The sequence below is a fragment of the Perissodus microlepis genome, chromosome 7 (assembly GCF_051167445.1).
Source record: "Perissodus microlepis isolate ML-2025 ecotype Zambia chromosome 7, ASM5116744v1, whole genome shotgun sequence".
Classification (NCBI taxonomy): Eukaryota; Metazoa; Chordata; class Actinopteri; order Cichliformes; family Cichlidae; genus Perissodus; species Perissodus microlepis.
This window is the reverse complement of record NC_140467.1, coordinates 18,882,271-18,905,422: the sequence shown is the minus strand read 5'-3', so window position 1 is coordinate 18,905,422 and position 23,152 is coordinate 18,882,271. Positions and strand designations below refer to the sequence as shown.

Below are 23,152 nucleotides of genomic sequence, written 5' to 3'. Positions count from 1 at the left end.
TTAGATTGTACTTCCTGTGCATTTTAGGACTTTATATGAAAACTTAAAGTCATGTTTTATATAACAGGATATGTGTTTAAACTATTGTTAGGGAGCTTTTTATTAGCTTTGCCTTTGTGCAGTGGTAAGATATGTTGACTAATTTTCTTTAATGCCTGTACATGTTATAATCTACAGATCGATTTTCTGGATACATCCGGTTACAATCAATCATTCTGATTTTTGATGGTATTAAATGATTAAATCTTACAGGGTATTATCGTTTAAATGTTAGGAAGTCAATAACAGGTCAAAAAAAGGATGCACTAATGTTTTTTATGATTGGCATTCATTAAAATTGTTGAAATCTTTACTTGAAAGTCAAAAATGTATCTATATTTTTTTGTCAGCAGTCCTCTAAATATTATCTGCAGCATATTTCAGCCTATTTTAGGCCTTCCTTGAAACATTTTATTTTTGTTTTGGTTGTAAGAATATTTTTTAATTAGAGTTTCTTTGTCCTGTCTTTGAGATTTTCTTTTTTTCAAATAGCAGTAGAAGTTTGCAGCTTACATCTTTGATAACCAGCTTCTTTTATGATGTTAGCTGAGATGCCAGAGTCCCCTCTCAGTCCCACAACAGCCCGTCAAAACCCAGCCAGCAGCCTCCTCAGTCACACAGACAGTAGTGGAGGGGAAAGAGTCGCTAATGGGAACGCTGGCGCTCTGAGTGGCGACGACTGGCAGACTCTTCAACATAAACAGGTATGTGTGTGTTCTGCTACTCCTTCATCATGCCCCTCATCCTCCTTTTCTTCATCCTTCAGCTCTTTCCTCTCCTTCATAAGTGGAAAACAGAACACTCTTCCTCAAACAGATGTCAAGAGAGAAATACCCCATGGCCTCATATTGGATATCCTCTGGCAGGACACGAAACCCAGAGCTCACGGCTCTGTTGACAGTGACAAAGATTTCATATGAGATCTGAGGGGAGCGGGGAGTTGACACACAGAATTCTTGTTTGTCCTTCATTATTAGTTTGTGAGTCAGAGCCAGGGAGGAATAATTGTGCACAGACCTAGGTCAAACAGATGCAAGTGAACGGCAAATAAGCATGGCCCAACACAATTTTATGGTTGTCTCTTGCAATTCCATCCCTGGTAATCTTAATCTAAGGGATCAATGAAACAACCGAGATAATTAGCGGCCAGCAACAGCGCTTCCTCCAGTCCGTCCTGTCATCTTGTCACTTTTGTTCTGTTCTATTCTCCTAATTCACTTTCTAAATCTGGACTTCAACTTGTGCCAGCACTCAACTGCATGGTGTTAATATTTAAAGATCCTGTTTTTTGGTTAGGGGGGGCAGATGGGGGGGGGGGGGGGGGGGGGGGTATTTTCAGCTGACATAATAACTTTATCCTGTTGCAATGTTGTCTGTCTGCCAGAGTGTGATTCTGGTCTTAAGAATTTAATAATGACTTGTGATATGAATATTTTTTTTCAATCTGAAAACCCTAAAAATATTACAAATAAGGACTATTCATGTAGAAAACTGTTTTTTTTTCTTTGATAATAAAAGGCAGGGACCTTCATCTTTAATGCATTTCTTGCTTACCTGTATCCAGGCTGCACGCAGCAAATGGATGCACGGTGATTTGTAAAGCGCGATAATGAAGCCAGCTGCACCTACATGCAAAAGAACATTCAGGGAGAACAAAAAAAGCTTGACACATATATTTGTCAGTCTTGTCTTAAACTTTTATATTTTTAAAAATGTGGCATAACCACCGTGTGGTTTGTGTTTTTTGGGGGCGTTGCTTTTGTTAACAGTGGTAGTTGAACTTTTTTAAAGCTTTTTTTTTTCTTTGCTAATTTTGGTAAAGCGTCTTTGTCCTCCCCCTGGTTTTTGAGAAAGTATGTCTACATAATCTTGATGGTTGATTTAACTTCTGCCAATCAACCAGTAAATTAAAAGGCCAGCTGTTTCAGCACTAAATAAGACCACTGCACCTCCTTCCTTCCTTGTTCTTCATGTAATGCCTATTGCTCTTAACTTTCTCAGTCTGGTTGAACACAGGGGGCAACATCTCAATGGACTGATGGGTGGAAAAATTACAAACTTGAGGTCCTTGGTGCATTCTTTCATTACATCCTGCAGGCTGCTGGGATATTACTTCAATATGACAGCTTTACCAAACTCAAAGAACAGCCTTAGTCTGTATATAACGGTTGATGTTTTATATATAGATAAGGAGACCACATACTGCAAAATTCAAATAAATTATATTTTCCCCAACAATCATTTAGTAGCACTTTTTTTATGTGTTGTTTGTAATACAACATGTGGAATATGCATGTTGTTGTTTCTTAATGCAGTCATGGTAATTGCTGTAGGCTCTGTGTGACTACAAAGGGAGACAATCGCCCTGTTATTTGTCACCCTATCAGTGACAGCGCAGATCAGTTATTATTCTGGGAGTGTTTGCCTTTATTAATACCCATACACTTCTATTAGGAGCCACAACAAGCTTGAAATTGTGTTGCTAATTAACTGGTCAGCCTATCTCCAGTCTCATTTTGGGTCAGTGACACAATCCAGCATGATGATGTTCACAAAAGGTTGACAACACTGTTGTGTAATTGGAAAGATTCCCATTTGATGGTTATTACTGTTTATCACCTGACACTCTGTCTCAGTTATTGTTTTGACTGCACTCCTGACTGTCCTTTAAATGTTGTCCTTCCTCTTCTTCTTTGAGGTCTTTCTTGCTATGATGGCCCCTCAGCAGATTCAGCAGTTTCTGGCTCCCAGCCAGCTGCAGGCTCTGATCCACCAGAAGCAGCAAGCCCTTCTGCTTCAGCAGGTATTTGCACAGTTAACATATATACATATCAGGGTGGTGGTGTTTGATAAACATGACTTACATAACACAGCAAAGTTTGTAAATTGGCTACTTTAACAACTATTTATTTGTTTATTTATTATTTGCATATACATATAATTATTATTATGATTGTTGTTAATTTAGCCTAGTTAACTAGCTAAGAGAAGTCACTTAGCTAGCAAGCGTTAAAAAACTACAAAAGTCTTATCAATGGGAACTTATGACAATGAGAATACATTGTGGTTATAGGGTTAGATATTTGAGTTAATGTTACTGCAAAATGATTTAGACTGAGGCCATGATTAACATGAGCTTAAAGCTATCAAGGTGAGCTAATTTGTAAGTTAGTCATTCCAAAGCAAACTGGTGTTCCAAAGTCAACCAATCAACCAATATGTATAATAATAATAATAATAATAATAATAATACAATAACACAGCAGCTTACTAAATGTTATAATACATATTTAACATTAGATAAAGTGCAAAAGTGCTAGTGCTAGCACATTATGACTTATACTAGGAGAACCAAAAGGTATAATTATTAAAAAATAATTAAAAGGGCCTGCACTTCTGGATTTTAACTCAACCTTTTGACTTACCTAGACTTTCTCCACTAAGGTTTAACTCCATCTCATTAAATAGAATGTATTAATTTTGGCTTAGTACCATCATATCACCAAGATGTCAGTGTTTAAAATGACAATGTTAGCCTATGACCCCGTTCTTCTGTGGTTTCTGTTGTTGTTGCTTTGTTGTTATTTATTCTCCTCTTGTAGCAGGGAAACAACAAAGAATCATGATTTTTATAAAGAGTTTGCCTGGGTTAAAGTGTTTTAATGCTTAAGCACGCAGTCTTGGAACAGGTTTAATATCAGACAGCCTATACCCAGCTAGTGTGTCTGTAAATCTCTATCTTCAGTAAAAACCTTTTTGTCATTCTTTCCACCTTCTGTAATATACCAAATACTGAAATTGTACCACACACCAAAGATTGGCAAACGTGAGGCTGCCTAAAATAAATAAAACAAACAAACATTTCTACCAGTAGCAGTTATAAGTGTCTAAATCAGGGGTGTCAAACTGAAATACACAGTGGGCCAAAATTCAAAACTGGAACAAAGTCACAGGCTAACATTAATATTTATTGAAAAAAAAAAATCTTCCTCCAGATATAAGAATGAATCTTTTCTTATGGACTCAAACTAGTTTTGCTGAAAAACTGAATATGGAACAAGCAAAGCTTAATACTAAACAATATATATATTAGCTGTATAATACCAGTAGGCCAGTTCTAATAGTAATATGGTATGGCTTCGCGGGCCAAATGTAATTAGGCTGCGGGCCAAATTTGGCCCGCGGGCCAGAGTTTGACACTTATGGTCTAAATGATCGTGATAATGCTACATTTTTTGATAGCATCACCTGAAAGAGTTCTACAAGAAGCAGCAACAACAGATTCAGCTGCTTCAGCAACAGTCCAGTAAGAAAATCAAAGAGGTAAGAGTCTCAGGCTACAATATTACACACCTATATATTTTTGGAGGATATCCTATTGTTGAAGATTGATACACATACACATAAAATAAATATTTATTTCTTTTTCTTTCTCTGGTTGTAGAGATTAAAGTGAAATAATGAATGGATTTGGGCTTTTATTTTGAAAGAATTTTGACATCTGAGTTTGAACAGAAATAGTATGTGGATTTGGCCTTTTATTTTAAAATAATTTCAGCATCTGATGAAGTCATTAAACGTTATCATTAAATGGTGCTATCACCTGACTTAAAATTATGCTTTTCCAGCCTTAAAAGCCCAGAATCAATATCGAAACATCTACCAGATTTGACCCTTAATGGACTGACTGGTCTCACTCTGGTATGGCAAAAGAGAGTGAGGGCAGTGTTTACTACCTCAGTAGAAATGCTTTCTTTCCCCATCCTCCAGCTCTCCTCTCCCCAGCTCGTCTTCCAGCAGCTCATCCAACTCCAGCAGCAGCAACAGCAGCAGCTCCTCCAGGCGCACAGACCAGTGCTGTCCTCTCCCGCCCTCTCTCCAGGTCACTCCTCTTTACATCTATTTCCAAAAGTTATACATTAAAAAAAAGTTTCTTCAAATCAACTCTTTCATTTTGTGTATACTATGTGTTTTAAGTCATCATTTCGAGATTGAAGGAACAGCAGGGGCTCTGTATAATTAATGTACACTGAATAACAAATGCTACATTGCTAGAAAAATACACCACAGCTACTTTGCTATTTGCAGGAGTATTGATAGACTTTGTGTTTTCAATCATCTTTTAGCTTGTCTCAGCCCTGCAAAGATGCAGCAAGTATGGAAAGAGCTCACAATTGGAATGACTGAAGATAAAAGCACAATAAAAGAGAATCGAGAATCTTCCACTGGCAAAATAATGTCAGCAAAAGTCCCAGGGAGACAAGCCGATGACCAGCAGTCTGCCTGTCCTCACAGAGCTGAAAGGTAAGAGCCGTCTGTTCTCGCTGTAAGCAGCAGGAGTGCTCAGGTGACACTGCCTTTTTTCTGTTAACATCAAAGACTTGTCATCTGTAGACATTTTTTTTCTCTCAAGGTGCGGGTGACGAGATGTTTGCTTTTGAGACTTCACTTTTAATTCCCCTTGGGGACGATGTATTTTGTATTGTTTGTTTGCTTTGTGTTCTGCCACCTGAAGTGGATCAGCAAAGAAAAAGTTTACGTAACTGCAGTACACGTCCCGAATCAAAAGTAAATAGTTATCCTGTTTTTTGTGCTTTTTTTTGTCAGTGCTCCCTGCCACCTCTCTCCTGTCATTTCTGCTACCTGAAAAGAAAACAAAACACTCTTATATCTGTTTTATTGCTGTTTTGTTGTTTGCCTGCTGCGGTTTCTTAAATCTTGACAGGCCCTTCTCTCTCTCTCCCTCTCGATCAGCACTGTTAAAGGTGATCACGCTGCCAAACACGCCCTCTTCGGTCACGGCGTGTGTAATTGGCCCGGTTGTGAGTCAGTCTGTGAAAACTTCAGCCAGTTTATCGAGTAGGTTTAAACAATCTTCACACTTTTAATTTTTGACATATAGCAGTGAAAACAAAGCAGCAGAATAACTGACATCTCTTAACCTCATCTTCAGATAGTAATGGATAATATGTGAATTATGTAATCACATTTTTTTTAATGAAATTGATTACATTTGAAAAGACACATAATTAGATAATAACTCCACTGTTATGGATTTGCTTTTTTCATTTTGATTACTTCTTTCAAACTTCACAATTTTAAAATTATGATTTTGATCAGCTTACAGTTAAATATGTTAATTATTATGTTAGCTTTGTTACTTTGTGAAAAAAATCTAGTTATTTAAAACTAAAATTAGAAATTAACACAATTTTATTGTTTGTGTTGCTTGTTTGTTTGTTTACTGTTCACTCAAAACCAAAACGAACATTGAGACATGAGAATAACAATATAAATAAACTTAAACTTAATTTTTCTTTCTGCAAATATTGTAAAATCCTTTACTTCATAACCACACAGCTGATTTGAGTTTGATTTATTTTACTTACTGTTGTTGCTATAGCCCATAACATTCACTTCATCATCAGTGTGGATCTAAATGTTGTTTTATCCACAGTATTTGATAAGAGATAAAAGATTCTTCCTCTACTTCTACATTTAAAAAAAATCTCCTAACATATTTGCTCTATTTGTTTCAGGCACATAAGCAGTGAACACACTCTGGATGACAGAAGTACAGCCCAGTGCAGAGTCCAGATGCAGGTGGTTCAGCAGCTTGAGCTTCAGGTAGGGACTCTAACTTATAAGTATCCCTGACAGAAAAGGAAGCAGCGATGCTTGAATTATGTCCGATTTATTGAAACTTGCACAGTGTTAAGATGTTCTCAAGGTCAACATTGATTTTATCACTTTATGTGCAATTTCCAACTGAGGTCTACAAACCAGAAGCACGAGTGTTCATAAATCCAGGCTTAAAGCAGAGGAGATAGAGCCTTTTCAGCAGTGTTTCAGCTGCCCACGTCTCTGTTGAAAACCTACTTATTCTTGCTTTCAGTTCTAGTTGAGCAGAGAACCCTAGCTTTTATACTTAATTGATTGTATTTGATGATTTTTAGTATGTATTTGGTGACTGTTACGGATGAATGCGCATTTTGTATAACCTGTGCACTTTGGTGAGCTGAGTTTTTTTTAAATGTGCTCTAGGAATAAACTTTGACTTGACTTTCAGAGCGTTCTTTCAGTGCTTCGCACGTTACAATAACCTCTAAATTGTTATGGATCATGTGGGGGATTAGTTGCTACGTCATCAAAATGTGTAATATTCTATAGACTGAATGATGAACTGAGATGATGATACAGTCATAATTTAAAACATGGGTGATACCTGATATTATGCATGAGATAAGAGGATTTTTCTATATACTTTATATATGCCCAACCCAACCAAGAAAAAAAAAGTTTATATTTGGAGCAAGGCTTGTCTGCAGTCACTTCAAACAAGAAACACTTGATTAATTTCTCCAATGCTCGACTATCTAGAAACCTTTCTGTTTATGCTAAATCCTCATGCAACATTCAGCCCCTGCTGTGCTTTTCCTGGTGTTTGACACAGAACGAACGCTTTCTTCCAAAGATCTGTCAGGTTCACAGCCTTCCATTTCAATAACCTCTGTTTGGTGATTACAATGTGACACCATCCACTACAATTTCCGCTTCCTTTCTTCATCTCCTCTTACAGCTCTGCAAAGAACGGCAGCGTCTGCAGGCAATGATGGCTCACCTGCATCTGCCATCTTTAGAAGCTCAATCGCTCTCGGTGCCTGCACAGTCGCCACAGTCCGACACGGCTGCTGACCCGTGCGGCCCGCAGGTAGGCAGCGTTCAGTAATAGCTGCGCGAACAACACAGGTCGAGTAAATGAGCCGTGATATTTACTGCGTCACGGGGGGGGGGAACTCCAAATATGTGGAGAAAACAGCACATCTGGCTTCACCCTCATCTCTTCTAGCGCTGATAAAGATACTGCCAGGCTGTAATTGACTTGTTGAACTTTTACAGTTGAATGAGTTGCAAAAGCAAGCTGACATTTCCTTAGGAACAAAAAACCCCCAAAACACAGCTTTGAGGCAATGCTATGTGGGATGAGGGTCCTGGTAAGAAATATTTTATCAAATTGAAACACAAATTCATTTTTTGAAAAAGTTTACAAAGCACCTTTTGACTATGGCTCTAATTTGATCTTTGCTCTTTTACTTTGCGGAGCCCTCTGTGCTTTTTCAAAGCGAGGACGCTAAATGTACAGAGTGCTTCCTCTCCTCTCCGTGTCCAGCTGTTGGCACAGACGTGCTGTGATAATGTGGGAGCTAATCATTTGTTAATCTTGCAAATATTGCGCCATAATCACAACACCCACCAAACAATTTCACCCTATAATTAACAATAATTGGCTTCCTCCTTATTGTGATATTAGAGGAATCACCTCTGAAGAGGCGAATCCAATCGCTCCGTTACGCCCTGTTATGAATCTCCCACTCTGTTTTGTTTCCCTGTCAGAGTGTTTGCTGCTCTCGATCCTTTGTTAACTTCATGCTTTTGTCATTCTCAGCTCACTTCAGTCAAAAACAGCTTGCCCTCGCTGAGACCATCAGACACAGCCCAGGTGTCCCCTCGACCTCTAGATCCTGTTGGCACTCCATCCCAGGGGTGTGAGAAAGAGTTCCCCTCTCACACGTCAGGCGTTGGGCCTATGAGACGTCGTAATCACCCTCTGGTCTACTCGCTGTCTTCAGGTGAAGTGTAACCTGGCCACTTGACACACAGCAGCTCGTTCCAGATTTTTTACTTTGCGTTTTCTTTATTCTGCTTTCTTCTTGTTTCAGAAAATGAATATGAGCTTTACAAAAACACTGATCTCAGACCACCTTTCACCTATGCCACACTGATTCGACAGGTATGACAGGTTTTTTTAAAACTTTCTATTCGCCTTCTTTTATTTTGTATTTGCTGGTCCCGTATTAATGGATAAACAACGTTTTCATGGAATCTCTATGTTGCATATTGATTTGAATAACTTGATTCAAGTGATACAATTTTCAATCAGTGTTTGAAGTTTTTATCAAGTTAAATATGAATGTTTTCCTGTTGTTTTAGCAGTCAGCTGGTTTTAGAGCGTGAATATGGAAAAAACTGACATGAGGTCTTTTTACAACTGATTAATAAGTAAAAATAGTTTACACATGACTCACTAGTTAACTATAAGACAGAATAATGTTATAAAACAGAATAAAAAAATTAAATTTTCAATATTTTTATCCACCTGACATCAAAAAATGTGCTTGTTTGTATTTTTCTTTTTATATCTTTTATATTTAACCTCTGTTTGTATATGTAAGTTTAGAAATTTTGTTCTGTTTGTGTGTGTGTGTGTGTGTAAAAGATTGTATTAGGTTGATGTTCGTATATTAAATGTCATATATGTGTATGTAGTTAACCAATGCATTTACATTTTTGATGTCTCATGTGGAGTCACAGTGTGTTATATGTTGTTTTGCTGTTGCACAAAATGTAAAAACTGTGCAAGTACACTTTAACTACGTCGATAAAATAAGTGTGAAGAAGAATCATTAACTGAGTAAAAAAAACTGGACAGAAATGATTAAGCACAATAAAAAATACAATAAAGTAAGTAAATAAAAAGAAGGAAGTAACTGCCTACTTCAATTAAGAGTCCAATTAAAGGTCGGTTTTACATTTCTGTTTGGAGCTTGGAGTGTAAAAGTTCCCTCACCAAAGGCATTGCGTCCTGTGCTTTGGAGCAACTAGCAGACTCATGCCAGAGAATCCGAGCAGTCATACCAGCTCATACTTTGTAACCATGTGAGACATCTAATAGATCACAGGATGCTTCAAAAACATCTGGAAGCAGTAAATGTCAGGAGTCTCCTTCTGGTCCAGATACATGCTCACCTGCAGGGTTGTGAAATATCTGTAATTGATTTTTTTTTTAAATTTTCGTAGCATTAAAGTGTGAATCTTGATACAAAAACATGCATCTGTTTCTACTATAGCATTATTTTTGCAGAATTGGCGATTCCTTAAATTTAAACAAACACAAAAGCCGTATCTTTGTTCCTTGCCTTCGATAAACTAGTGAAGGCTTTAATTTGATCCTGTATTGTGCTACAGTGTATTATTTCCTTTCCATCTACAGGCTATCATGGAAGCATCAGACATGCAACTAACCCTCAACGAGATATACAACTGGTTCACAAGGACATTTGCTTATTTCCGACGCAACGCCGCCACTTGGAAGGTATCCCACCTGCAGACGATTAACTCTGTATCCCACTGTGTGTCATACCCGATACATGCAGCATGCATTCAGAAATATCTTCCTCACTCTGATTTCATCTGGATCAGAATGCAGTTCGACACAACTTGAGCCTGCACAAGTGTTTCATGCGCGTGGAGAATGTGAAAGGTGCGGTGTGGACTGTGGATGAGGTGGAATACCACAGGAGGCGATCCCAGAAGATCACAGGGTACAGTAGATCCTCCTTGTTTATCGCAGTGCCGCCATCAGGGTATCTGTACATATTTCATAAATATAATGATAATTAATTACACAATAATCAAAATATCACATTTTAATCACAAAACACAGCTTTAGCATGAGTCACCACAAACTTCTGCTGTTTGTAAATTCACAAATTTATATTCAACCTTATGGTCTACAGTGCTAAGTATCATCTATATTATAAAAACCAAAAGGAAAGATTTAGTTTCCTTATTTTAAAGACAGACATCTCTGCAGGTGATTTATTTAAAACAGCTGAAAATTGCTGTGAAATATAAGGCGCAATATTAATGGAGACAAAAGTTAAATTTTTAGCATTTCCAGGAATCACGACTTTGAAATTTAAGTTGAAATCAATCCATAAATTCCAATCTGATCGCTCTCCTTTATCACTCAAATCCGACGATGGTAATGTTGACTTTGAAAAAATTCTCAAAAATCTTTAAAATATAGATAAATGTGGTTGGAAAATTCAAAATTCCATTCAGTAGAGGCCCTTTACTCTTATTCATCTGTTAAATACATTATGAATTTTCATTGCTGTTATCTGTTATTTTCTATTATCTGCAGAAATCCATCACTGATGAAAAGTATTTCCTCCAGTGCAGGTTATGGAACCCTAATGAATTCTGGCTTGCAGGTGAGCCAATGCATTCTCAACGCAGGAGTGCTAACAGGTTGGGGGCGTGGCCACTCTTTCATTTATGCTCACTTTTCTTTTCAGACCGCACTGGCAGAGGCGTCACTGCCAGGACTCAAGAAAGACAACGTAAGAGGAAATTCAAAGAGTCAAATACAAAAGAGCAGCATGGCTGACAGCCACAGAAACCAAAACTTCTCTCCTCGTGTCCAGCCGTGAGTTTAGCTTTGATATAAAATTCACTCCAAAAAAATTCAGCGATATAACTCTGAAATTTGATGTCTTTTCTATTTAACCTCTTACAGGCCGCTTTTCCTTGAAGACAAAGAGCTGAAGGTGAATGACCAAGGATGTCTGATACAGACAGTGAAACCAGTCAGTCTGCAGCCGGACATGAGTGAAAATGATGGAGGGCATTTGTTTGACCTTGAATGACTCTTTGACTGTTAATAAAAGCAGTAAAATCAGCATTAAACCCATTTAGAATATTTTCTATTCATCTGCAAATGTAATAAAGTAAATTTAGCTTTGAGACAGATTAGAGCAGCCTCAATTTCTCCTCAATTTCAGCCAAACAGCAAAAGAAAGTAGAATATAGTGCCACTTGTGGTCTCTGTGCTGGGAATACTTTTATCAAATATTTAAATATTGGACTGTATATCTTAATAACAGTTATTATTCAAATATCAAACAGACATGTAACAAGTTGACTAGCATTTAAAGGTGACCGAGATTAGTTGCATTTCTTAGGATAATAGTATTTTTTGTTTGTTTGTTTGTTTTGTTTGACTTTCTAACGGACATCTTGCCAAGAAAATGGCAGCAATTTAGAACAATTTGTGATTTTTCACCAAAAACAACCCGTACGCTTTTGTATTAATTATTTATGATGATATAGAAAATGTTTGTTGATAATGTTTGTTAATAGTTTGTGTCTCAAAGACACTTTTAAATAACTGAAAAGCATTCGTTGTGCACTGTTTCTTCTGTTTTCTCTGTTATGATTATTGATAGAAAATATGGGATTTTCACAGGTCAGTTTTTTTTTTAAATGAGGGTCTGAAATAAAGATTCTGTTTTTGTTATTGAGAACACGGTCTGTATAATGTGTGTAAAGATGTGTCAGTCTGTAGGCTTGTGTCCAACATTTAACAATAAAAATATATATATAATAGTTTAATGTTGTATTTATAAGGCTGTGCAACATTATGCTTTTTCCTTCAGTTATCAACTTGCATACTTAAAAATGTAACACCCATGCGTTGGGTATTTTTAATGCTGATTTATACAAAGTAAAAAAAAAAAAAGGCAAATTTGTAGTGTCATGTTTGGATTTGTTTGACATGGTGCATGTACTTGTAACCTAAACACTGTGAGGTTTCTCCAAGCCATTGTTTCAAAAAATGGCTGCAGCCCCTGTCAGTACAACCATAACATTTTAACATTACACTTTAATTTTTACATAAATTTCACAGTACTGCTAACTGTTTCAAAATTAGATAAAGCTAATTAAATTTCCATAAAGACAGTAAAATAACTTCTGCATTCACATCATGCTACCATACCCTGAAATAAGTATTTTCTATATTACTATATGAATATATTATATTATATTTTACTTTTTTTCTTTATGGTCTCCTAAAGATCACTGATAAGAGGTCTCAGCTACAATCCCTGTTAAATTATTACAAATTAAAATAATAAAATAAACACTCCCAACATTGTGTCATCAACTGATACACACCCTGAAGTGAAGCTGTGACTGTAGACTTCACAACCAAACACAGAACAAAAGGTTTTTCAGCTCCCTGTTTTGACTATTGTCAGTAATTGTCTTTGCTGATAACATGTTAGCTTTAGGTTTGCTGTTCCTTCTCGGGTCTTGCTTTGATTTGCTGTCAGCCTATTAGATGACATTTTCTTCTGATTGCCTCCGTGCCGTGTGCGTACTGACTGAAAGTTAGCATGGTGCTAGACAACTTCAACAGCTTCACTTATGTGTTGCTTTGATGTGCCATATACTCACTGCGAGGCGGGCCAGTCAGCATGTTTTTTAATGTAGCACTTTTGACAGCACTTAATCAACAGCCCCTCCAAAAAGGCCGGTCTCTGTTCATCTTCTCATCAGTGGGTAATGATGATGCTGTCGCACATGTGCTCGTTCTGTTCGCGAAGTTCTCTTCTGCGGGAAAAACAATATCTCCACATGCAAAGATTTAAATGTATTTAAACTACTTATTACTGATTTCATCTTTTAAATCCAACCATGCAATGATGTGGCAAATCTTTACATACCAGAAACTGTCAAGCTCAATTTTCAAGTCAAGTTTAAGCAATTTATTTTTATTTTAGTCTAAATTGATCTTGTGAGCCAGAAATGTAAAATCTTTGGAATGTCTGAATTTTAAAAAGTTTTCTTTTGGTGTGAAAAGAAAAAGTAAAAGGATATTCTCAAAATGTTTCTATCTAATTAACCATCTCTTAACAAATAAGTTAAACAGCTGAAAAAAAAAATCACAATTCAGAAATAATGCCAGACATTTACACACTGATTGCATCTAAAGTCATTAAAAAGAAACTTAACGTCATAAAAACGTTCTGAGCAGCTTCTTGGCGTAACCACCTTATTGGTAATTATTAAAACCCCTGGTCCTGATGAAATGAATGATTGGAGATTAAAAAAGAAAAACAAAGCTGGCAGCTTTAACGCTCTGTTTCTCCACAGAAGCTCTTAGGATTAAAACAAGCATGTCAGGCTCAGGACTGAATGTTGGCTCGTCAATGACAAATGTTGACTTTTTACTCTGTTCTTTTTACATTTTAAGGTATTTGAAAAATTGTGAAAGGCAAACAGAGTAATGGACAAAACAGGAAAACACATAAAAATATGACTTTTCTTGAAATTAGTGGCATCTTCTCATCTCACATGGGAAATATTACTATGTTATGCATACTAAAAGCTAGACAGCAGACAAATTTTATCGGTTTGGCTTGTGTGAGAAAGAGGGAAGAGAACATACACAATATTCAGCTGACACACTCATGGGGTATGTGTCTCCATTGTGTTAGGTGACTAAAAGCAGAACAGAGAAAGCAACTTGAAGTCACTCAGCAAGGCCTCGGCCTTCTTTGTGCTCTGTGATCAGCAATGTTTGGCACAGCCGCTCTGTTGGGAAGGGGATTGTTATTAACTCACAACAAAACACACACACACACACAAAGAGCACAGCTAAAAGCCTCCTGAGCGGTGACTCATGTCGGCATGTTGGGTGTTGGTGGAGGTTTCCTGACCCTTTGGTGTGGACAGAAGCCAGAGGGTGAAGGAGGAGATCGAGTGAACAAAGCGTAAGAAGGATCCTGAGCAGTCATGTACACCAGACATGTTACCAGGAGAGCACTTATCTGTGGATGGGGAGGAGCAAAAAACAAGCCAGACTAAAGGTAAGTGCAGATGATGTGATGTAAAAACAAATAATTCAACTAACTTAGAGTTATGTTAATAGGATTAAGGACGGATTATTTGATGGACATTGACAAAAGTCTCGCTCTTTTTCCTAATTAGCATATGTAAACAATGGTGTCATTTTTAAGAAATCACGAGAAATGGGTGGGTGTGAGGGTGGAGGTGCAAGGTTTTATAGGTTTTCTCAACCAATACAGAAATAAGGACCAACATTTGGTTCCTCTGTTCACTATTTGTAAGGATTTCTATTTTTCCGTATTTAAAGGTTTTAGTGTTTCTCCACAAGAAAATGGGCAAAGGGTCAAAAGCTTTTTGGACACAATAAAGCAACATGGGACAGCAATAACAGCTCGCAACTTAAGAGGTTTCCATTATATTTGTTAAATATCGCAATATTCTGGCAAATATATAAGAGCTGAGTGAATTCACGATAGAGCTTCTTGCCTTTTTACCAACTCAACATCTAACTTGTCTTTCTTTTTGTGTCTCAAGGTAGCACGTCTCTAAAATCAGCCCAGGAAATCCTTTCAGTGGGTGACCCTGTTAGCAGAGGAAATACCATCACCACTGATCTTATCAGCTGTAAGTGGAAACAAAGAGACCTGCGAAGCATTATTAATACAGTAACAAAAATGTATTGTTACTCTGACTGATCAGGTTATTTAGAAGGTGTAAACTAAGAAATTTCCTGTTTAATTCACATTGTAATTAATCATTGAAATACTTAATCAAATTATAACTAATGATAAAGACAGACATATAACGACATGTGCCAGAAAACTGTTTCATCCGGCATTTAGTTGCAACGATCTCACGAGCTGATCCTTCCATTTCCAGCTCAGCCTCTGCCTGCTGTTTCCCCACCAGCAGAGGCCTCACAGGAGGCAGCAGCGTTTAAGAAACGTACATATGACCACCAGCAGAAGCCCGTGTGTCCACGGTGTGGCCTCACAGCTCCAGATGACAGACTGCCGGGCTCCAGGTTGTCAGTGCACAGCGGCAGCAGGAGCAGTAAAAGGAGAAGGGAGACAGGTGCTGCGGCTGGATCACACCAAACTGCGGCTACACCTGCTGGTAAGTTCTACAGTATGACTTGATTTACATAATGTAAAGAACAATGACGATGTGAACAGAAAGTACAAACTGTAACGTTTATTTTGATGCACACAGTAAGCAATTTTAATACGCTAGCAGATCAATGATCCTTTCCAAGACAAGGCAAGTTCTGTATTTCTGGACAAAGACAATAATAACTGTGATATTAACATACACAATATCAAAAGTTATTACACAGTAAAAATCTTTTTTTTTCTATATTACTGCTTCTATATGGTTATATTGTGACATCTGTCTGTTCTCACTTTTAATCTGAGGAATTGATTAAGCTAATAAACTGAGAACATACAGTTAAGTCAGGAAGAGATTGATAGACACAATATACAGGGTGGGCCATTTATATGGATACACCGTAATAACATGGGAATGGTTGGTGATATTAAAGTCCTGTTTGTGGCACATTAGTATATGTGAGGGGGCAAACTCCTCAAAATGGGTGGTAACCATGGTGGCCATTTAGAAGTCGGCCATTTTGGATACAACTTTTGTTTTTTCAATAGGAAGAGGGCCATGTGACACATCAAACTTATTGGTAATGTCACAAGAAAAACAATGGTGTGCTTGGTTTCAATGTAACTTTATTCTTTCATGAGTTATTTACAAGTTTCTGACCACTTATAAAATGTGTTCAATGTGCTGCCCATTGTGTTGGATTGTCAATGCAACCCTCTTCTCCCACTCTTCACACACTGATAGCAACACCGCAGGAGAAATGCCATCACAGGCATCCAGTATCCGTAGTTTCAGGTGCTGCACATCTCGTATCTTCACACCATAGACAATTGCCTTCAGATGACCCCAAAGATAAAAGGGGGTCAGATTGGGAGACCTTGGGGGCCATTCAACTGGCCCACAACGACCAATCCACTTTCCAGGAAACTGTTCATCTAGGAATCCTCGGACCTGGCACCCATAATGTGGTGGTGCACCATCTTGCTGGAAAAACTCAGGGAACGTGCCAGCTTCAGTGCATAAAGAGGGAAACACATCATCATGTAGCAATTTCAAATATCCAGTGGCCTTGAGGTTTCCATTGATGAAGAATGGACCCACTATCGTTGTACCCCATATACCCCCAAACCATCACTTTTGTTGTTCCAACAGTCTTGGAGGGATCCATCCAATGTGGGTTAGTGTCAGACCAATAGCGGTGGTTTTGTTTGTTAACTTCACCATTCACATAAAAGTTTGCCTCATCACTGAACAACATCTTCTGCGTGAACTGAGGGTCCTGTTCCAATTTTTGTTTGGCCCATTCTGCAAATTCTGTGCGCCGATCTGGGTCATCCTCGTTGAGATGCTGCAGTAGCTGGAGTTTGTAAGGGTGCCATTTGTGAGTAGCTAATATCCGCTGAAGGGATGTTTGACTAATGCCACTCTCCAGTGACATGTGGCGAGTGCTACGCTGTGGGCTCTTGCTGAATGAAGCTAGGACAGCCACTGATGTTTCTTCATCAATGACAGTTTTCTTGCGTCCACATTTTGGCAAATCCAACACTGAACCGGTTTCACGAAACTTAGCAAGCAGTTTGCTAACTGTAGCATGGGAGATGGGTGGTCTCGTAGGGTGTCTTGCACTGAAATCTGCTGCAATGACCCGGTTACTGCGTTCACCAGATATCAACACAATTTCGATCCGCTCCTCACGTGTTAACCTCTTCGACATGTCAATGGCTGTGAACAAAGAGAGACTTGTAAATAACTCATGAAAGAATAAAGTTACGTTGAAACCAAGCACACCATTGTTTTTCTTGTGACATTACCAATAAGTTTGATGTGTCACATGGCCCTCTTCCTATTGAAAAAACAAAAGTTGTATCCAAGATGGCCGACTTCTAAATGGCCACCATGGTCACCACCCATCTTGAGGAGTTTGCCCCCTCACATATACTAATGTGCCACAAACAGGACTTTAATATCACCAACCATTCCCATTTTATTACGGTGTATCCATATAAATGGCCCACCCTGTATATAAACTTTATTTACTTACCTACTTACTATTACCAAGTGAGTATTCACTCACCCATCCAAATGATTAAATTCACCTGTAACCCTCCATGGTCACAGGAAGTGTTGGTCAAGTTACTTGAAAATAGTAATTAGTTACTGATTACTTCTCCCAGAAAGTGATCCCCTTACTTTACTGATTACTTATTTTCTAAAGTAATTAGTTACTTTATTACTCAGTTACTTTTTAAAACATGATACGCAACCTGAATACTTTATAAAGCAATAGACCTTTCAGTCCAATTCTATTTTTTTCTGCATAATCCATCATATAAAATGTAATCAAATGAAAAAGTCTGTTTTTAAAACTTGTTTTATTAGTTTTAATCTTTTAACTTTATGCACATTACATCAAGCAAAAATGAAATTATATGAAACATCCTTTGACTGGAAGAAACTTGTTTAACATTTAAACCTATTTTCTGTATATTCCAGCATCTAAAATAAAATATTTTTTTGTGTTTATCTAATTAGTTTTTTGCAATAGTAATAGTAATACCTTGCTCATTACTTGAAAAAAGTAATCAGACTCCCAGTCTCTGGTCACAGGTGTATAAAGTCAAGCAGCTAGGTATGTAGACTGCTTCTACAAACATTTGTGAAAGAATGGCTCGCTCTAAGAAGCTCTTAATGTTTAAGCACCTTTGTTTGGGATGATTTAAGGGTGGAGCCAGGCCTTCTCATCCAGCATCAGTGTCTGACCTCACAAATACAGTGAAGAACGAAAGAATGGCCCAGAATTCCCATAAACACTCTCCTAAACCTTGTGGACAGCCTTCCCAGTGGAGTTGAAGCTGTTATAGCTGCAAAGGGTGGGCCTACATCACATTAAACCCTATGGTTGAAGAAAGGGATGGCAGTCAGGTTCATATCTGTGTGAAGGCAGCTGAGTGAATACTTTTGGCAATATAGCTTACATTCAAATGAGTTACCAAAGAAGATAAAAGTGACTCTTTCTATACAAATTTAGCTGTTTCAAGTTTTGCTGAAAGACTTTAAAGCTGCACTTTCTCTTGTTTTCTCCAAGTGTGCAATGGGCCGCTCCTTGTTTATCATTGTGTTCATGTTGTTATCTCTATGAAGTTACTCATTAAATCAATACAGTAGCCACAGATAATGCTCCGTTTTCATCTACGCACAAGTATTACCATGAGTTATAGGTGGGGGGTGTATAATTCGGGCGGGTAAGCAGGAAAACGCTCAACCCCACTCCCCAGGGAATTCTGCCGCCTCCTTTTCATTTATTTCCTTCAGTAAACAGGATAAAACAGCTTGATTTGCATGATATCACATGCTATCCAGTCCGTGTGAGGATGAAAACATTAGCTTCGTAACAATACAACTGTTGGGATCGCGAGAGACGCCCTGTAACCCACTGGTGGGGTTAATGTATGCAATTTCATCTGCACCTAATTTAGGAAGCGGCACAATTATCATGTGACAGCTCCTTCCTAGTTGTTGTTCATCACTGGAAGCCCTCTGCGGCCTTTTTTATTTTCCCCCGAGGACTGAACAAAGCTCTGTGATTAAGTAAACACAATCACACTTGATCATTGCGGCACAATAGTTTATCTTTCAACTTTCAGCTGCCACTGCAAACAAACATGTGAGAGATTAATTTAGGGTTAATAGAGTCGTTAATCCCAGTTTGTGATGGGATGCGGCAAGCTCTTAGAACACAACATGTTTGACCTCACGTGATGAACGTTGCTGAATCTGTTTTGTGTCTGATTTTGCGTGTGTTCTTTGCAGACACATGCTTTCACCTGCTGCTGGCGTGCCTGTGGTGCCACTGCTCCGTGCTGCTCCTGGGTCTCCTGGAGGCTTGCTCGTCATGCCTTCACGCCCTCTGCTCGTCCTGCTGCCACGGGTGCACCCACTGCTGTTCAGCCGTTCAGGAGGTTCCCGTGGAGGAGCTCAACTGCCACGCCCACTGCCACTCCGTCTTGTTCAAGTCCTGCTGCGAGCCAACCGAGTGTCTCGAGTTTTGTCTGGAGTGTTGCGAGATCTGCCATCGCAGCTAGGACACTAAAGACTGTGGGCCAATAAGAGAAAGTAACACAAATGTGGGATTTATTAGTATACTGATTAACTATCATTTTATTAACCGTGATGTAAACATATGAGCAAATGTGAGATGTGATGAGTCAATATTTTTTCTCTGATTTGATGCTGCTCGTCTTAAGCAAATGAAATATTCTTGGTATGCCAGATAAAAAAAACAAAACAACAACAACAGTTGTGCAATTGGGAAAAAACAACAGTAAAAATGGGTTTCTTCATGATATATTAGAAGTTGAATCAATGAAAAAGACCCAAGAGTCCTTTAGCTTAGGCTGGCATAAAGACTGAAATTTAGGGGACACCAGCATGGCTGCAGGCCACATTTAAAAGGGAACTCCTTCAACGACTTTGTACAGATCTTGGAGACTACCAGTGCCAGTGTTGGGGTTGTAACTAATGCAATACATTACACATAACCTTTCCCTAAAGCTGCATTACTTTTATGTTACCTAGTCCTTGCTGTAGGAAGTAATGTGTTACACTAGTCGTTACATTACTTTCCTAATTCTTTGTAAAATGACATGACGCATGTTGCAACATAACGACAAGTTAACAATATAAACCGCACACTAACACAAACACACCAACACCAATCCTAATGAGGACCGAGATACAACAACAGAAAGCAAAGTTGAAAACTCAGAGCGATCCCCGAAGCGAGTCTGCTTTAGAAACTTGAGCAGGTAGAAAGAAGTCTTTAACATCCTGCTGGGGTTTTTTTTCTGCTAGCTTTGTGTTAACATCCGGTCTGCAGCAGGTTGCAAAGACCTGAAGTTCTTGTATCAATATTTTTGCTGCTGTTTCTGTCCTGAACTCAGTTTGCATGTCCCTAATGCTCTTATCCTTTCTTGAAATAAAAATAAAATCCATGTTCATATCTCCACTCCTCAAAGTTGTAGACTACTCCACCATTTTGACCTCCTGCACCCGAAATGAAATTGACTGTAGCACTAGTTCAGATAACCGAAGGACATTTGTAATGCAAGTAACAACATAATTTTAACTGTAATATAATAGTTTAATATTGTTACTGAGAACTGCAATGTCATTACAGTAAGCAGTTACTGACCTGTTAGCTACTACTAGCACAGCATATTATAATTTCTGACCAAACTTGGTCGACGGCACAGGTCATGAAATTAAAATGACAGAATGGCTGATTCGCTTTGAGAGACGGCGCTTCTTTCTAAAAAAAATTGTACAGTGTTAGTCCGACAGTGTTATAGCAGCGCAAACCACAAGGGCTCACCAAATTCTACAATAGAAGTAAGTGGACAATGTAAAAGTATTGTCTGCAAGGCTGTGAATTTTTCTTCAAATATTTTGTTTGACAAAGTTTTTATTCATTACATATAAAGAGATGAGGAAATAGTTAGCTTAGCTTGGGAGAGGGACTGCTATCTTTGCTCTATCTGAGACATATCCAACACACACCCTCAACCAAACGTATGGCAGCAATTCATTGCATGTAGACATGGTCAACACAAAGTTCAAGCTTAGTATCAGAGTAAGGAACAGAGGTGATTTGAGTGGCTTTGAACTTGGCATGGTTCTTAATGCCAGAAGATCTTGTATTACTGCTGATTTACTGTGATTTTTCCCACGCAACCACTTCTACAATTTAGAAAATTATCTGAAAAAGAGAAAATCTCCATTTGCTGTTTGTGCCTTGTGAAAAATGGCCACACTGCTTTAAGTTGATGGGAAGGAAACAGGAACTTGTTAACTCCTTGTTACAACAAAGGTATGCAAAAGAGCATCTTTGAATACATAACACATTGAACCTTAATCACATCAGCGGCAGAAAACCACTTCTGTCAGCTAAGAGCAATAAACTAAGGGTGCAAATCACAAGAGCTCATCAAATTCTACAATAGAAGAGAGTGGACAAACGTAAAAGTATTGCCTGGTCTGGTGAGTGTTAATATGGATCAAAATCTCTAAGGAATGTTTCAAACACCTTCTTGAATCTGCATGTTGAAGAATTAAGCCAAGGGAGAAGGGTCCAACTAGTCCAGCCGGGTAGTCGGAAGCTGTGGCTAATAAAGTGTCCAGTAACAAATAAACTAATGAAGCTCATGCGCGAGTTCAGATAGATAGATCTATGGCCTCACATTTGTCCACTCCCAGGTGCTGTCAGCTTAATCTAAGCTTATCACTTCCACTTTCCCACACTGTCAAACTGTTTGTGTCATCACTGGTCTAGTCCAATCAACTTCCCCCTAGGTTAATAGCACTTAAATATAGTCCATCTCTTTGGTAATATGTCAAACTACTGCTATGCATCTCACTTCACTGCAAGTCTACTGATTTAAAAAAAAAAAACTGACTACCTTATTTATTTATCTTGAGTGGTTTGTGCACAACATATTACAACATTAGAATTTATTACAAAAAACCTTCAAGGCCTATCCTCAGTTAGTCAGCAGAAAACAGTGGGGAACACAATAATCTAATAATGTGATTCCTACTACACAAATGGTCTCTTTTTCATAAACACAAACTGCACAAAAAGACTCACACTGCACTGTGCACAAACAGAGTGTTCAAGATTCAGGCTTTATTCCACAGAAATGCTTTTTGTTTGTACATGAAGTTCCATTTAATGACGTTGACCCAGCAAGACCCTGAATGAGAGGGGTCTATCTCTTTGCAAGGTTTCTAATGTTAAAAGATTGCAGGCTTGACTTCTCCCTGAAAAGCTCTGTGCAGCTAAGGAACGGGGCGACGCAAAAATTGTCAGCTCTTTCTTGGCTCCCTTTTCATATTTGTCATATGAAGCACTTAGAACATAAAAGGATGCTTATTGTCTCCAGATCTCTAAAGATCTAAGCAGGCTCTTTTAAAGTGCTAGTACGAGATGACAGCAGAGAGGCAAAGTAAACAGCCAAAAATAAAACAAAGTGGCGATAAAGACAACGCTGTCAATCTGTCCGGGCGAGCCAAGAGGCTCATTTAAATCATGTTAGAGCAAGTAAATCGCATTTAAGTATCTCTTTTGCCCACAGCACATTTGGATTCTGTTCGTGACAAGAAACAGTGGTGACGTCTAATTTAGAGCATGGCGAGTACACAGCATCAGATAAACACCCTGGCTTGTTCCACTTGTCCCCCTTGATTTGTTATACCCTTTACCCACAGCTGATGCCTCCCTCCACAAAGAAACAGCTCATATTGTCAGATTGCCGCATACGTTGGGCTCCTGCCACACGGAAACAAAGTGTTGAGAATGGATCTATGCAGAGTGCCATGAACCGCTGGTCAAATTATCTGTTACTGTGAATTGTCAATTAACAGAAGCAAAAAAAAGGTACAAAGTTCAAGAAGATCTACAATGTGGAAGCTACTCCTCCACATCGAAAGGAGCCAGTCGAGGTGGTTCAGGCATCTGACGACCTGACCT

At 38.4% G+C, this 23,152-nt stretch overlaps 2 protein-coding genes across 5 annotated transcripts in view; both read left to right on the top strand.

Moving 5' to 3' along the window:
* LOC146382952 (forkhead box protein P2-like) overlaps window positions 1-12,270 on the top strand; it is a 33,479-nt gene extending 21,209 nt beyond the window's left edge. The window contains exons 3-17 of one of the 3 annotated variants that reach the window (XM_084934002.1): window positions 586-743; window positions 2,738-2,842; window positions 4,282-4,362; window positions 4,810-4,921; window positions 5,166-5,343; window positions 5,794-5,898; window positions 6,579-6,666; window positions 7,619-7,750; window positions 8,486-8,669; window positions 8,760-8,830; window positions 10,091-10,192; window positions 10,300-10,421; window positions 11,027-11,096; window positions 11,181-11,311; window positions 11,402-12,270. In XM_084934002.1, the coding sequence (XP_084790128.1) occupies window positions 591-743; window positions 2,738-2,842; window positions 4,282-4,362; window positions 4,810-4,921; window positions 5,166-5,343; window positions 5,794-5,898; window positions 6,579-6,666; window positions 7,619-7,750; window positions 8,486-8,669; window positions 8,760-8,830; window positions 10,091-10,192; window positions 10,300-10,421; window positions 11,027-11,096; window positions 11,181-11,311; window positions 11,402-11,531 (1,764 nt within the window). In that variant the 5' untranslated portion in view covers window positions 586-590 and the 3' untranslated portion in view covers window positions 11,532-12,270. Of the gene's footprint in view, window positions 1-574; window positions 744-2,710; window positions 2,843-4,281; window positions 4,363-4,809; window positions 4,922-5,165; window positions 5,344-5,793; window positions 5,899-6,578; window positions 6,667-7,618; window positions 7,751-8,485; window positions 8,670-8,759; window positions 8,831-10,090; window positions 10,193-10,299; window positions 10,422-11,026; window positions 11,097-11,180; window positions 11,312-11,401 lie in introns of those variants that run through there. The other 2 variants (XM_084934001.1, XM_084934004.1) reach the window with 2 other exon arrangements.
* A 2,076-nt stretch (window positions 12,271-14,346) lies between these two features.
* Window positions 14,347-20,632, top strand: LOC146382951 (uncharacterized). Of its 2 annotated transcripts, XM_084932529.1 has the most exons (5): window positions 14,347-14,537; window positions 14,825-14,923; window positions 15,052-15,141; window positions 15,397-15,633; window positions 19,438-20,632. In XM_084932529.1, the coding sequence occupies exons 1-5, from the start codon at window positions 14,477-14,479 to the stop codon at window positions 19,707-19,709; spliced, it is 759 nt and encodes a 252-aa protein (XP_084788655.1). In that variant the 5' UTR covers window positions 14,347-14,476; the 3' UTR covers window positions 19,710-20,632. The 2 variants fall into 2 exon arrangements, with proteins under 2 accessions (XP_084788655.1, XP_084788656.1); XM_084932530.1 differs by lacking the exon at window positions 14,825-14,923.
* Window positions 20,633-23,152: the final 2,520 nt, after the last annotated feature.